This window comes from Aptenodytes forsteri, unplaced genomic scaffold (assembly GCF_000699145.1).
Source record: "Aptenodytes forsteri isolate BGI_AS27 unplaced genomic scaffold, ASM69914v1 Scaffold15, whole genome shotgun sequence".
Lineage (NCBI taxonomy): Eukaryota > Metazoa > Chordata > Aves > Sphenisciformes > Spheniscidae > Aptenodytes > Aptenodytes forsteri.
The window spans coordinates 22,262,028-22,274,889 of NW_008795129.1; the positions used below are offsets into that span (position 1 = coordinate 22,262,028).

Consider the following 12,862-nt stretch of genomic DNA (forward strand, 5'->3'; position numbering starts at 1 on the left):
TGTGCTTACTTAATATAACTAGTTTCAAGGTGCAGAAGATTGAACAAACTCGACCAGTTTAATTTCAAAGTAAATATTTTTTTCAGCCAACTTCAGCATCTTTGTAAACAATGATTCATGGCTTTATGAACACTATCTTGACTACAAAATTATTTCAGTGGCCAGTGACTCAGTTCCCAGAGTTAGTCCTGCAAAGATCTAGTATAATTGCTTGGACTAGGGTCTGAAACCTAACCCTGGTCTGGCTATTAACAAGTTGTCTTGAGGTGCAAGTCTACTGAGAAACTTATTTTCATAGCCTGCCCTCACTACTGGTAAAACACAGCACACCTGCAGTGAGAATATTGTTCACTGCTAAATATTCAGTAGCTGAGTTTATAACCTAATTTATTCTCACCCAGTGATCAAACAGCTATCACAAGATTATGAAAAACAGCTTCAGGCTAAATGGTCTCTAACTGAGGATGAAGGATATAACCTGTATAGGATATATGCATTTATATATACATATTATGTAATATATACATGTGTATATACATGTGTGAGCGTGTGTATACATGATTATGTAGCTGTGTTGGGCCAGCACAAAAAATCAATAAGCATCCACCCCTCAGCTCAAGGGAAGTCTCAGAGTGTTGGAGGTCCCCTTGAAGCCCAAGAACAAGTCCTCCTCTCCTGTGATATTTGCGTGGGCATGAAGGGTGTGTTAGCACAAAGCCCAGAAAGCAGCTGCAACCTGCCAACTCTGGCATGTCAACACACACCTCAGGCCAAGAAAGCAGGAGGTGAAATACTGCTGCCACCCGCAATTAGGGAGAGACAGTTGCTGACAGCTGGTTACCAGACTCCACAGCTAAAGGAGAACAAAAAGGAAGGAATCTCTTACCTTCTGAGCAGCTTTACGCCCTGCCTCTTCTCTGCCATTCTCCTCAGCTCTCAGAAAACCAGACCTTATGGCAACTTTTTGCTCTCCCTTGTATTTCCGCTGAGTATCTTGGCCAAAGGGAGGAGAAAAAAGGGAATGCATGGACAGAAGAAACAGGTAAACACTACAGAGGGGACCCCAAGGAAAATAGTTTGAAGAAGAAAGAACCTGAAAAGAGGCAAGAAATAATTCACCTTGTGATGCATTCTTCCCATGCTTTGTATGTGCCTGTGGAGACGTGTTAAACCAACTGGTCCCCACCTTGCTTATGTCTCCTTTTCTGCCTCAACATAACATGGATTTTTGTCTCTCTGAGTTGTGTCCCACCATTCCTAGTGCTGTGACAGGACACCACAGCAGGCAGACCAGCTCTGGGAGCAGAGAGCCAGCAGGTTCTGAAAATCCACCCGTCACTTCAGACCTCTCACCACTCCTTCCAAAACTTTGCCCCAAGTCAGAGTAATGTTCTTCCTGCCTCATCTTTGAGGTTTAGGAACAGGGATCCTTCACTTTGAGTCAATGACTGTGCATTTAGAGTGTGACAACACACGTGCATGCTGACGAGTTGGCTATGGACCTGAATTATACAGTCATATATGTCTCATAATACAAATATGGGTGAGATATTTTTCATAAATCATAATCAGCTGTTTATAAAAGGCAGGCAATAATGATGAAGAAATCATCTGCAGTCCTGCACAATGATAAGCACAGATTAACCAGGTGAGCTACGTAGGTCAGCCTCCTCTATAGCTCCCAAGCCCTGCTAGCTGGTTGTGGCGTTAGGAACTTAAATATGAAGCCTTTATCCAGCTCTCCATAGCCACATACTGCATGTAGACAGAGAGAGAGAGTCAGTGCCACTGCACAGCGCTGTGTGTTTCATCTGGATCAACAGCCTTCCCACTGACTTAAGTGCTGCATATGGAATCTGGTGAAAAACTGCTGGTATAAATGTGGTTTGGAAAGAGAAATGCTCCAATACTTGGATGTTATTTTTTGGATCATATATATTTTGTTAAATACTTTTGGCACCACATTTAAAGATGCATTACTTCGACATCTGCAATCAGTGCAAATAAAAGGGAATATACATGTGCTCAAAACATTTAATGCTCAATGCACAAGAGAAAGATTATTCAGATCCACACATGTAGGCACTGAGAACCATTTTAGACACCCTGAGGTGGCCGTGACATCCTCATGGGACTGGCAGATAAAACACAAAACTTATCTGAGACCCATGTCTTCCCTAAAAGCAGTTAAGGGATAAGCAGGATACCCTAAGGTGTCCAGTGTGACACTAGGTGTTTCTTTTAGGCAATAGAATGACACCTAAGATTTCCAGAATCACTTTTATTTTTATTGCATGAAACTATATAGTATTATGAAAGTTCTGTTAAAAGCTGAAATGACAGGCTTCTTTTTTTCAGCTGGGAAAATATTCCTAGATAGAATGTAAAATAAAATTAATTAGCACCTCCGTGTTGCTTTAGGAAGGGTACCTCCTGATGGAGGTTTGAACAACATTAACTCAAATTCCAGCATAGTCTGGCTATGGGAGCATGCTGGGGAAGCCAGTGCTGACATCCTAGTTCTGCCACTTGTTTTTTTTTTTTTACCTTGGGCAAACCAATTAATCTCCAAAGAAATACGCGTCGCCTTCTACACCTTTTGTGCCACGAATGTTTAGACTAAAAGATCTGAAGGAGGGAGGAGGGACTATCTGTACAGAGACTAAAACAAGAGGTAAAGTCTTGCAGGCACCTGATGTCTCTCACTACTTTCTAAAATCACTTCTAAGGGTACTATGCATAATAAGGCGGTCATATCTTTCTATAACTGTTATCGCTACCATATCCAAGTACTTCATTACCGTGAGCGTGAATAAAACTTTTCTAAACACCTTAGCTACATGAAGAGGTTGAACCCCATCAGAAGTCAAAACACTTTTGGATCACAATGTTTTTTTCCAGGTTTCACACTGTAGCAAAATAATTCCCTTTCACTTCCTCCTTGAACACTGTGATTTTGCAGCCTGACTGCCTCTGGCGCCACGGTTAGACCTCCATGGTGCACTGACATCCGCGGCGCAGGAGTGCCCTGAAGTGCTGCGCTGGCGTCATTAGAAGCAATGGAAGTGTGCCATGGATTGGATTTTTCCAGGCCGGGTTGTTATACCGATTGAAAATGAGCCAGAAATGGGAAGAGTAATTTTTAACTTTCTTAATCTGTTTTTAAAAAAATTATTTTGTCTCTTAGTAGCAGGTACTCAGATTCCCCTTGTTTCTTTTCTTTCATACTCGTACATTAAGTGGAGCAAATCAGCCAAGGCTGGGCTGCATCAAAGAGCTGTCTTCATTCGCTGTCCTTTAAATCCTCAGTCCTACCGTATATTCAGTGGTGCGGTCCTGATGATAGGCAATTTCTGGTTATCCTGGGGGGAAGGGCAGGAAAATACCATTTCACAACTCTCACAAAAGGACAGCTCAGCTTTTTGTTGCCACGCAACGTCACAACTTTACAGCAGATCCAGCTGCTGATGTTGCTAAGCAACATCTTCCCATCAAGTTGTGCACTTCTAAATTGTTACATGTTTACTCATTCTCATTATAGGATTATGTTTTCCCTCTCAGGTTTTGGTATTTGCTCTGGGCTGAAGGACTACCATAGGTCGTTCTTGCAGATCTCTACAATATTGTTCTAGTATGCAGAAACTAAGAATTATTTTGCGTTAGTTACATCAAGATCAGAGAAGAGCAAAATTCTGAACATCCCCCTTTCTTCTCTTGCCTACGAGAATAGCTGGTGTGTAATGGTATGCTCAGTGCTTCAGCAGAGCTTTGCAATGCTTTATGTGTGATATCAATCATGTGAAAGTAAGGAGCATAAAAACATTTTGTCTTATTTTGACAGTATTTATACCATAAAGTAAAATGAGCTCAAACTAAATTGTGTTATATAAATACCTAAGGTAGCATGTATTCAATGTATAAGAAGCTAACGTACCTGAGTAGTGTGTGGTTGGTAAGTATACCAAATACTGTATATACTAGGATTAAATTTGACCACTCATGGCAAATTACTCAGATCTTACTGAAATGCCTAACTCATTAACCCGCTACATAGCTTACCTTTAAGTCTTAGCTGTGTTTTCCCCTAGTTTGAGACTTCCAGTCCTCCTGGTTTAGATCCTCTTTTGATCAAGAAAAGGCAGTCTCCCTGGATGAGCATGAAGCGTGGATGAGAAACCACAGGGGAATTCCAGCAAATAACAGTAAAGCAGCCCGATGTGAGTACATCTTCTCCCACCAGTTCTATCATAAAATCAAAGAGAATAAATCAAGACATCAGAGGATGAGGAATGCTCTCACAGTTAGTGGTTTATGCAAACTGATTTGACTTCATACTGGAACAGAGCAGCAGAGCAGCATCTGCGTAGGTGGGAAAAACTTGCAGTGACTAGGTGTTGCTTGGGATAGGACCTGAGTGTATCCTAATTTAGACACGAGAGTGGGTCAGAAAACCGACCCAAACGTATAATGTCAGTGTTGTCAGACAGAGTTGTTCTAGGTCCAGAGATCAGAGAGCATGGTTGCTGTCTGTTAGCATGTATGTCGCTCCCCTCGTTTCACATGACTCATGGTTCTGGCAATAGTGAAGTTGTCTGCGTGGCTTTGCAAACCTTACACAAGGTTAGCCAAACAGAGGGTTTCTTCTTTGCACGTGTGTTGGTAAAAAATAAAAATATAAATCAGAAATGATGATCAACTACCAGAAGGTCATTTTCCCCACAGTTAGTGCCAGACAATTGTTTTGCAAGGCAGCTTCTTCACTTTCACTTTGTGGCTTTTTCTGGCCTTAGCTTTAGAAATGCAATAGCACAATATATGAGTTCAGTTTCTGTTTATGAGGAAATAATGCAGCTAGCAGAAGTGAGGATATACTACCAGGCTTGTGTTTTCCTAAGCTCCCACAAGATCCCTGTTCTTAAATTCATGGCAGAGAGCCTAAACAAAAACATTGCATAACTTGTTGTCTATAGGCCATGAATTTTACAATGGCCCTATTTTGTTTTCTAAGGAAGAGCACACTAAAACTTCATTTGATGAACTTCAGCTTTTCTGGATTCTGAGGTAGGCTGAGGAGACCAGAGAAAAGGGGCTGTGACAGCCATTTTCACATCTTTTAGTTTTTGAGCTTCACTACAGATCTTGACTTTTCCATCTTGAACTCTTAGAGGTATAGCACAGATTTATTTGACATATTGTATCACTCACACGCCACCAAACCCACTCATAGGTACTTTACTTTATAATCTGAAAAAGTTCAGGGAATACAGGTAATTTATTTCTGATCTGTGGAATTCTTCTTTGATCATTAATAGTGGCTTAAGGTGGTATAATAATGCTGGAGGCTTGGATTGCTGGATCACCAACTTCATAAAAAAAGAAAGGTTCAAAAGGCAGGGCTACTCATGTAGTCCCTGACCTTGCCACTGTTCATTCCAGCTCTTCATATGCCTGATGTTTTCAAGCCAGATGTTTGTAGACCAGACTTTGTGGAACAGAGAACAACCACAGGAAAGCCAGCAGGCAGCGTATAGCTACCCTATGAAATCCTGCCTCTTATTCATGTCAGATATGAATTTTCCACGCTAGAGTCAGTAATGCTGCCTAGCAGCTCTTCAAGGTGCAGTAAACTGACAGTTGACAGTTCCTTTGCTGTGTGGCGCCAACAAGCACCACTGGTGTTTACAGAAACTTGTTAATCACTTGGAGTTGCCACTAATGATAAATACACTGTCTTTTGTTATCAGCTGTCTTTCTGAGCACCCCTTTGTGGAAGCATTGCTGGAACGGACAATGACCACTAATAATAACAATTAGCTCACCCATAAACCAGTACTTCTTGCAACATCACATTTCAAAGGGTTTTTGTCATGTCTCCACCCTTCAGGATGATTAAATGGCAAATGGTTTCAGCATAACCTGAACAGGAATATCAACATTTGTTAGCAGATATTTCTGAGAGCTTTCAAGAGTAATATGAGAAAATGAAAGACAAACTGAAATGAAATGAAACACATAAACAAACTTGAAAACAAACTGCTGAAGAGATATTCCCCCGATACTAATTCTGCCTTGAAAACATGTGCATAACTTCAATGTATTGTTGATAGTGTTTCAGTGAACAATTTTTATAGTGCCAGAAGCACTGCTCATACCATAGGCCAAGAAACACTAGAAGTGAAATACGTTTTAACCAAAATCCATTTTCTCTGGGGTTGCTTTTGTGAAAAACATTAGTACTCAATTTATGACATGCAGAGCCATAGCAGTCTCCCAGGAGCAGGGGGAGGCCCGGGTGGAGGAAGTATAACTTGTTTTCTTTCTTGCCTGGGGTGGAGGCAAGTTGGTTGTTCAGCAGGTTATGAAGGTGGGTCCCTGAAAGAAAGCCTACATTTCATGTCAGTCTGAGGAGAAGTAGGAGGAAAATAAGGTGAAAACTTGTGAGGTGAAGATGGAAGGAATGGTTTGAAGACATGGTCTAAAAGTGTCAGTGAATCCAAAGCTGCCAGATTAATCCTGGAATGTAAGTGTAAACTTAAACATTCTCTCGCTCGCTTGCTTTCAGGAAAGCAGTTGTTTTATTGTATGAGTACAGAAATCTCTATGGGCTCATCAGACCAATTTGGTACGAGTGAGCAATTTTTGAGATATGTGGTGTTAAAATAATTTCAATAATGACATGTAAATTGTAAAAGATATTATAGAAAGATGAGAAAGATTATCTTTTGGTTAACCTATGTTTATTTAATGAATGGATTTTCAGCATGTTTTTAATGTTTATTTGAAATTCTATACATATGATAAAGCACTTGTAGTTTGCAATCTAAGTAATTCTTGTGCACTGAGAAAATGTTTTACAAATAATGTATGTAAAAAGGATTACAATAACATTGTAATCTGAAAAATTATTAGTTACTCTGCAATGTAATTCATGCATTATTATTATCACTTGTTTCATTATTGCAGAATCTATAACGACTTTATTCCCTACTTATGACATTTATCTTCGTTATTAAGTAGATGGTGATGTGAGAATTGTGTGACAATTGTGAAATTTCATACTCTAGGGAAAGAAAAGAGTAAGTAGACAGTATGATATGATATGTTAGTGGAGATTTGTGATAGCTAGCACTTTTGCTGTGCTTTTGTAATTTTCTACTTTGATTCCTGTACATTTTAATAAAAAACTGTAAATAAAGTATTTTTTCTTTCAACTGAATATTACAAATTTGGCCTCTATTAGCAGTTGCTGTTCTTAACAGTCAGTATTGCTGAGTTGGTGCAAAAGCATTGAGAGTATATTGTGCACTGGAGTGAATTTACTCTAAAATAAATAGAGCAACATTATGTCATACACTGGCTAATCTATTTAAGAACTCGATAACCAAAATTTGCATTTTTCACAACTGATAATACGAGACCCCACCCCAATTAACCAAACAACTCCATGGGGACTTGGAGAGTTTCATTCATTCCCTAGCTTATGTTATTACTGCAGGTGCTTGTGAGGGGACAGTTTTGAGAGCTTTAAATTTCTTGGTGTTTTCACATGTTGTCTGTGGAAATAGAAAAAGAGCTGAGAAGAGAAAAGCTCATTAGGTCAGTAGCACAGAAATGCCAGTCTATTCACTCCTAGGGACATGTGCTGACTGTTGAGGGAAGCATATTGCTATAACGAAGTTACTATTTCTCTCCTGTGCATTGAAACCTTAGTTAGCTGCTCTAACAGCGTGAGAATATTTTGTTATATCAATACATACTTAAAATATTATAATCTTAACCTGTTGTCTTGGAACATTTCACTGAGCTGGGCCTGAAAAGATTTGTGTGTGCACACTACTTCATGATGGAGTACTTCGTACTTGGGGAATAGCGATTTTGAAAATAGTATATACAGTCTTTAATTTAGTTCAGTGTTTTAAAACAGTAGAGGATTTGGAAGTAATCTCAGCAGATAAAACCTAGTGTTGCTAATTAATCACTAAAAGTGCAATCCTGGCCCCAGTGATTTCAACAGGAGCAAGTTCAAGCACCAATATATCCCCTGAAGACACTCAAGTTTAAACAGAGCATAGCTTAAAAGCACAATACCGAACTTCTCTCTCTCTCCAAGCCTCCTGTGAAGAAAAATAATCTTTCAAGTTTAAAAATGTGTACTGTAGTAATAAGTAATAACATTCCTTAAAAGCTTATATGGTTTCTTTGGCTAACAAAGTGCAATCTTTCTTTTACAGCCTGACTTTAATGGAGTTTTTCTTGACATATGCCGCAGACCAATCTCACATTCTTTTGAAAAAAAAATTGAAGACAGCATGTAATTTGCACCTATCCAGTATTACAATAAACACAGTGAATTTAAATTCCTGAGCTCCAAAATAAAATGTCTAGAACAAGAAGTAAATGTCTATAAGTGAATCTCTGTTGTGTACATTTACTATTGAGTATCCTTTTCAAAAAAATACAGAAATTAATAATGCCTGGGGAGACACTAATTCCAGAGCTGCTGGTTACAGTTCTAATGCTCTGAGGACTTTTTTGAAATTAAATAATTAGAGTTGAACTGGTATAAAACCAATAGTAATTAAGGCAGGCAGATCCTGGTAAGTGTAAAGAAAATGTGTTTAGATCATAACATTGTAAGCAGAATAATGCCTAAGAAAAGCAGGGTACGACTCCAGTGATAAGGATAAAAAATCCATTCACTCTTTCTTAAAGCTGAATGCATTTATGGAAAATTGTTACTGTTACAGTAACAGTCAGGTTTGTGGTTCTGACAATGTGAGCATGCAGCTCAGTCCAGGGTCTCCAAGACATACAAGTGGTTTGAATACAGTTAAAACAATAAGGTTTTTGTATGGGCTGTCCATCCAAAGTAACTTTGGTAAGGAAGATGCCTCAAATGACATGGGATAATCCAGAAGCTGAGTTTCAAGGAGTGTCTTTCAGCATAAGTGGAGCCAGTGTAGGGAAGACAGCAGGGAGACATGACAAAATAAAAGCATTAGGAGTCATCTTCCCCTGATTTATGACTGAAAATCATTGTAAGACTGAATATCAGGAAGGGCAGCTGATAGGGTGGCTGAGATGACATTCCTCCAAAATTTCCAGGGTTTTTTGTTGGGTTTTTTTTACGGAAGACTTAGAGCTTTTTCTTTTCTTCCAGTGATCTTTCTTTAATTGCTGTGTGGTACTGGACGTCGGCATCAAAATGGGCAATGAGAACAGTAGTGCAGAAGATCAGGTAAGTGTGACAGTGTGATTGCATTTCCCTTCCCTATTAGCCTAGAGCAAACCTTACAGAAATTGGTTTCATGGGCTGCTTACCCCACATTTATCTTCTGCTCCCAGTTACAATCCTATTTAAGTGTCATTAATGGTAATTGAAGGCAACTTTTTGTTTGTTTGTTTGTTTGTTTTCTTTGGCAGTGACACTGCTACATAGCATCAGGGCACTGTGCGGGTGGTTGCTCCCTGGGGGACAGGAGTCATGGAGGATCCCCATGGGGTGAGCAGGGCTGGCTCATCCCACCTCCCCAGCCAGGGAGCAAGGCAGCTGGTGGGGCAGCTGGGGAGCAGCCAGGGGCAGCCCCAGCTCCAGGCATCAGACACATCCCTGGAGAAAGGGACAGGCCAAGATGGGTCCAGGATGTCAGCCCATGTGTAGCCCGGCTCAGTGGGGCCAATGGCCGAGCTTGGCAGGACTGTGGTGGAGCAAGAGTCCAACATCCTATGGCATCGCTGGTGATAACGTCCCCGGGGGAACTGAAATGGGGTCCTGGGCCATGGGCAGGGTGGGGAGAGGCCCTGGGAGCCAGGCAATGCCTATGGTGCCCTCAGAGCCCTGACACACAGTAGCTTCTCCTTGTTCAGAAATGAACGTATGGGTGCTGATCCAGGAATTTACACCCGTTTTACAAGGGTGCTTTGTTAATGCATTTTGGTGTTTGGCGATTTATTTTTAAATTCTTGAAATGAAGGGAACCCATATGCTATGGCTAGTTGTGTAAAATTACATTAGAAGTTACTATGTTGATAAAAGTTTGGATAAAAGTTTGAATAAAAGTTTTAATCCATCTAATTTCAACAGTTAAAATACCAGAATGTGTTTCATCTTCTCTTCTTCCATATGTTACAGTAGATGATAAAATGCCTTAGGGTTCATTTTGCTTCCACTTCAGGTCTCAGCAGATCTGCTGTACCTTGTGCATTGCAAAGTGGACCCTCTCAAGGGAATCAGTATTACAAGTTAGCCAGATTTTTTCATAAAGATTTTTTTAGAAGAAAAATCTGCTATAATTCTTGGTTGTTCTGGCCCAGTTGTGTTGTTAGCCCAAGATTTGCTCCCAACTTTTTTCAGGGTTTGGGAAGAGGGGAATGTATTAATTCCTGTAACGAAGTAATGAGAACTTCTCCAATGTGTTCAGCTGTCACTTAGGAAGTTTTTGAAAGTCAAATACATTTTTTCAGGAGTCTTCCTGAGGCTGAGAAGACTTTACTTAAAAGTTACTGAATTTATTAAGAAATTTCATAAAAAGCTCTTCTTTTCTAAAAAGGAAAGTAAGCTTCTGGTCTCCATTTCACACTGTAAAAAAACCAACCAACCAACCAACCAACCAACCAACCAAAGTCACTTAGGAAGTTTTTGAAAGTCAAATACATTTTTTCAGGAGTCTTCCTGAGGCTGAGAAGACTTTACTTAAAAGTTACTGAATTTATTAAGAAATTTCATAAAAAGCTCTTCTTTTCTAAAAAGGAAAGTAAGCTTCTGGTCTCCATTTCACACTGTAAAAAAACCAACCAACCAACCAACCAACCAACCAACCAAAACCCCAAAGCAAAACAAAATAAATGCTAGAAAACCAAATTACTTTAAAAGTCACTATTAACAGAGAAAAAACAAGAAGTAGTACTAAAATCTTAAAAGCCACTTAATCTGCTGAACAGTTATTGAAAAAATATTGCTTAATGAATAGTCAAAATTCATATAGTCACTGAATCGTTTAAATATGTTCATTTTTAGCCAGAAGTTCCCAATGCAAATCAAGTCATCCTTATACCACCAAGCCAAGGAACACAGCAGGTAGTGGATGATGAAACTGGTTTGCATGGTTTGCATTTCAAAATGTTAGCATCAGGCTTGGCTGTGCTTTTTCTTATGCACCTGCTTCTGGCTTTTGTTTTTTTGATACTGACTGCAAATTTGCAAGGTTTAAGTTTTCAGCAAGTTGTAAAAAAAAATCTGGTTTCTTTTAACTATTTTCTTTGGTAGCAATCTATGCTTCAGAGAAACGGCCTGTATTTGACCCTCGTTGCATGCTGGCTTTCCTTCCAACTCTAACACAGTTAAAATAGCTCAGTAGATGTTGTTCTTATACTCAGTACCAATTGACATGAGTTGGTTTTGTTTATGTATTTATCAGAGAACACCACTGCCCAGTTCTAGCTCTCAGCTGAGTCATTTGGAAGCGGTACACATGGTTTGCATTAAAGATGGGAGAGCCTGTGCTAAGTTTAGAACTCATTTAATAAGAAGAAAGATCTGTGGAATAGATGTGCTACTACGAAGAATGTTGTAGGCACTTAGAGAAAAAGTAAATACCCAATACATCTTGTAAAGACCAGCCTCTGAGGAAAACATAATCTAAATTTAGTAGAAATGAACAAAGATAATAAATAGATAAAATGAGGCTGGGGCCAGCAGTGTATCTAACAATGTGATTTTACGTATACTAACCACATTCTGTTTTGCTGTAAAAGTGCACAAAGTCCAAACTGCTGAGAGATTTTAGGTTTGTGTCCTGCCCTATTAGAATGGCAAAGCTTGTTTCCAAACAAGGGTCTCTGTCAGTGGCACAGCTTGCTGGGCTTATGCTGAACTAAATATAAGCTATTTTTAAGATGCATTTTCTTTGAAAAGCAAAACTCCACATGAAGAGAAATATGTTTAAATTGAAAAAAAAACAATCTAGAAGAACAGATATTTTGACCCAGTTTGACCCTTGAGATCCAGCCTTTAGCAGAGAAAATATAGGGGCAGTAAAGGAAGTATTCTTTAATGGGAAGCTATGAAAAGTACTACAGTTTATGGAACTGTAGAAGGTCTCAGTGCTGCCCATTAGACACATCTTTCTTCATCCATCCAAATGCATCCAATGATGTAGAGGAATGGCAAGGTCTGTCCTCAGGCTTTTCCCTGACTTTTCTGGACAGCCAAATGTTCAAAAATCATCTACGTGGCCGTAATAAAAAGAAAAGGCTCATAGTTTTGTAGAGACTGATGTATCTGTGCACTTCCTCAGCCCTTGATAGTCTTGATAGTCTGGGCTCAGATGCCAGCTAATAAAGCCCCACTTATAAACAAACCCAAGCTGACCAGGACCAACAAAACTGTCTGCTATTTAAAAAGTTTTGCGGTGTGAGGCACATGGTCTGTGTGAAGGAGCGTGAGCCCAGCATACCAGCTCTGCAGCCCAGCCTTGTCCATGCTGCTCCGGAGGTTTGTGCAGTTAACTCAGGGACCAGCTCCCAAAGTGCCTGTACGTTACAGGATTATTATTGACTTTCATGACTGTTTTTTATCATGGTCTCTCATCTACTAGAATTATGCTATTACCAAGACCAATCTTTGCTTTCATTTTAAAGGGGTGGGTGGAGGATGTAAAAAACAGTTCTCTATCATTGGAAACACAAGCACAAAATTTTCTAAAGCTCAAATAGGCTGGATTTTCTAATATAATAATTTTAACTCAGGTTTTTAATTCTTGCCACTCAGAGTTTTGAAGAGGAGAGCTGTCATCTTTCACAGCCTTTCTCCATGATTACAGAAAAGTCAAAGTTACCAAGTAATTGTAAAGCTCTTTGAAGG

General features: G+C 39.5%; 1 protein-coding gene across 10 annotated transcripts in view; it reads left to right on the forward strand.

Annotated features, from left to right (window-relative positions):
• The window catches only part of TACC2 (transforming acidic coiled-coil containing protein 2), a 151,296-nt gene that overhangs the window by 8,097 nt on the left and 130,337 nt on the right, over positions 1-12,862 (forward strand). For 6 of the 10 annotated variants that reach the window (XM_009277924.1, XM_009277930.1, XM_019471686.1 and 3 more), the window contains exons 2-4: positions 4,089-4,217; positions 9,161-9,238; positions 11,018-11,077. In XM_009277924.1, the coding sequence (XP_009276199.1) occupies positions 9,206-9,238; positions 11,018-11,077 (93 nt within the window). In that variant the 5' untranslated portion in view covers positions 4,089-4,217; positions 9,161-9,205. Of the gene's footprint in view, positions 1-4,088; positions 4,218-6,335; positions 6,521-9,160; positions 9,239-11,017; positions 11,078-12,862 lie in introns of all 10 variants that reach the window. The other 4 variants (XM_009277927.1, XM_009277928.1, XM_009277926.1 and 1 more) reach the window with 3 other exon arrangements.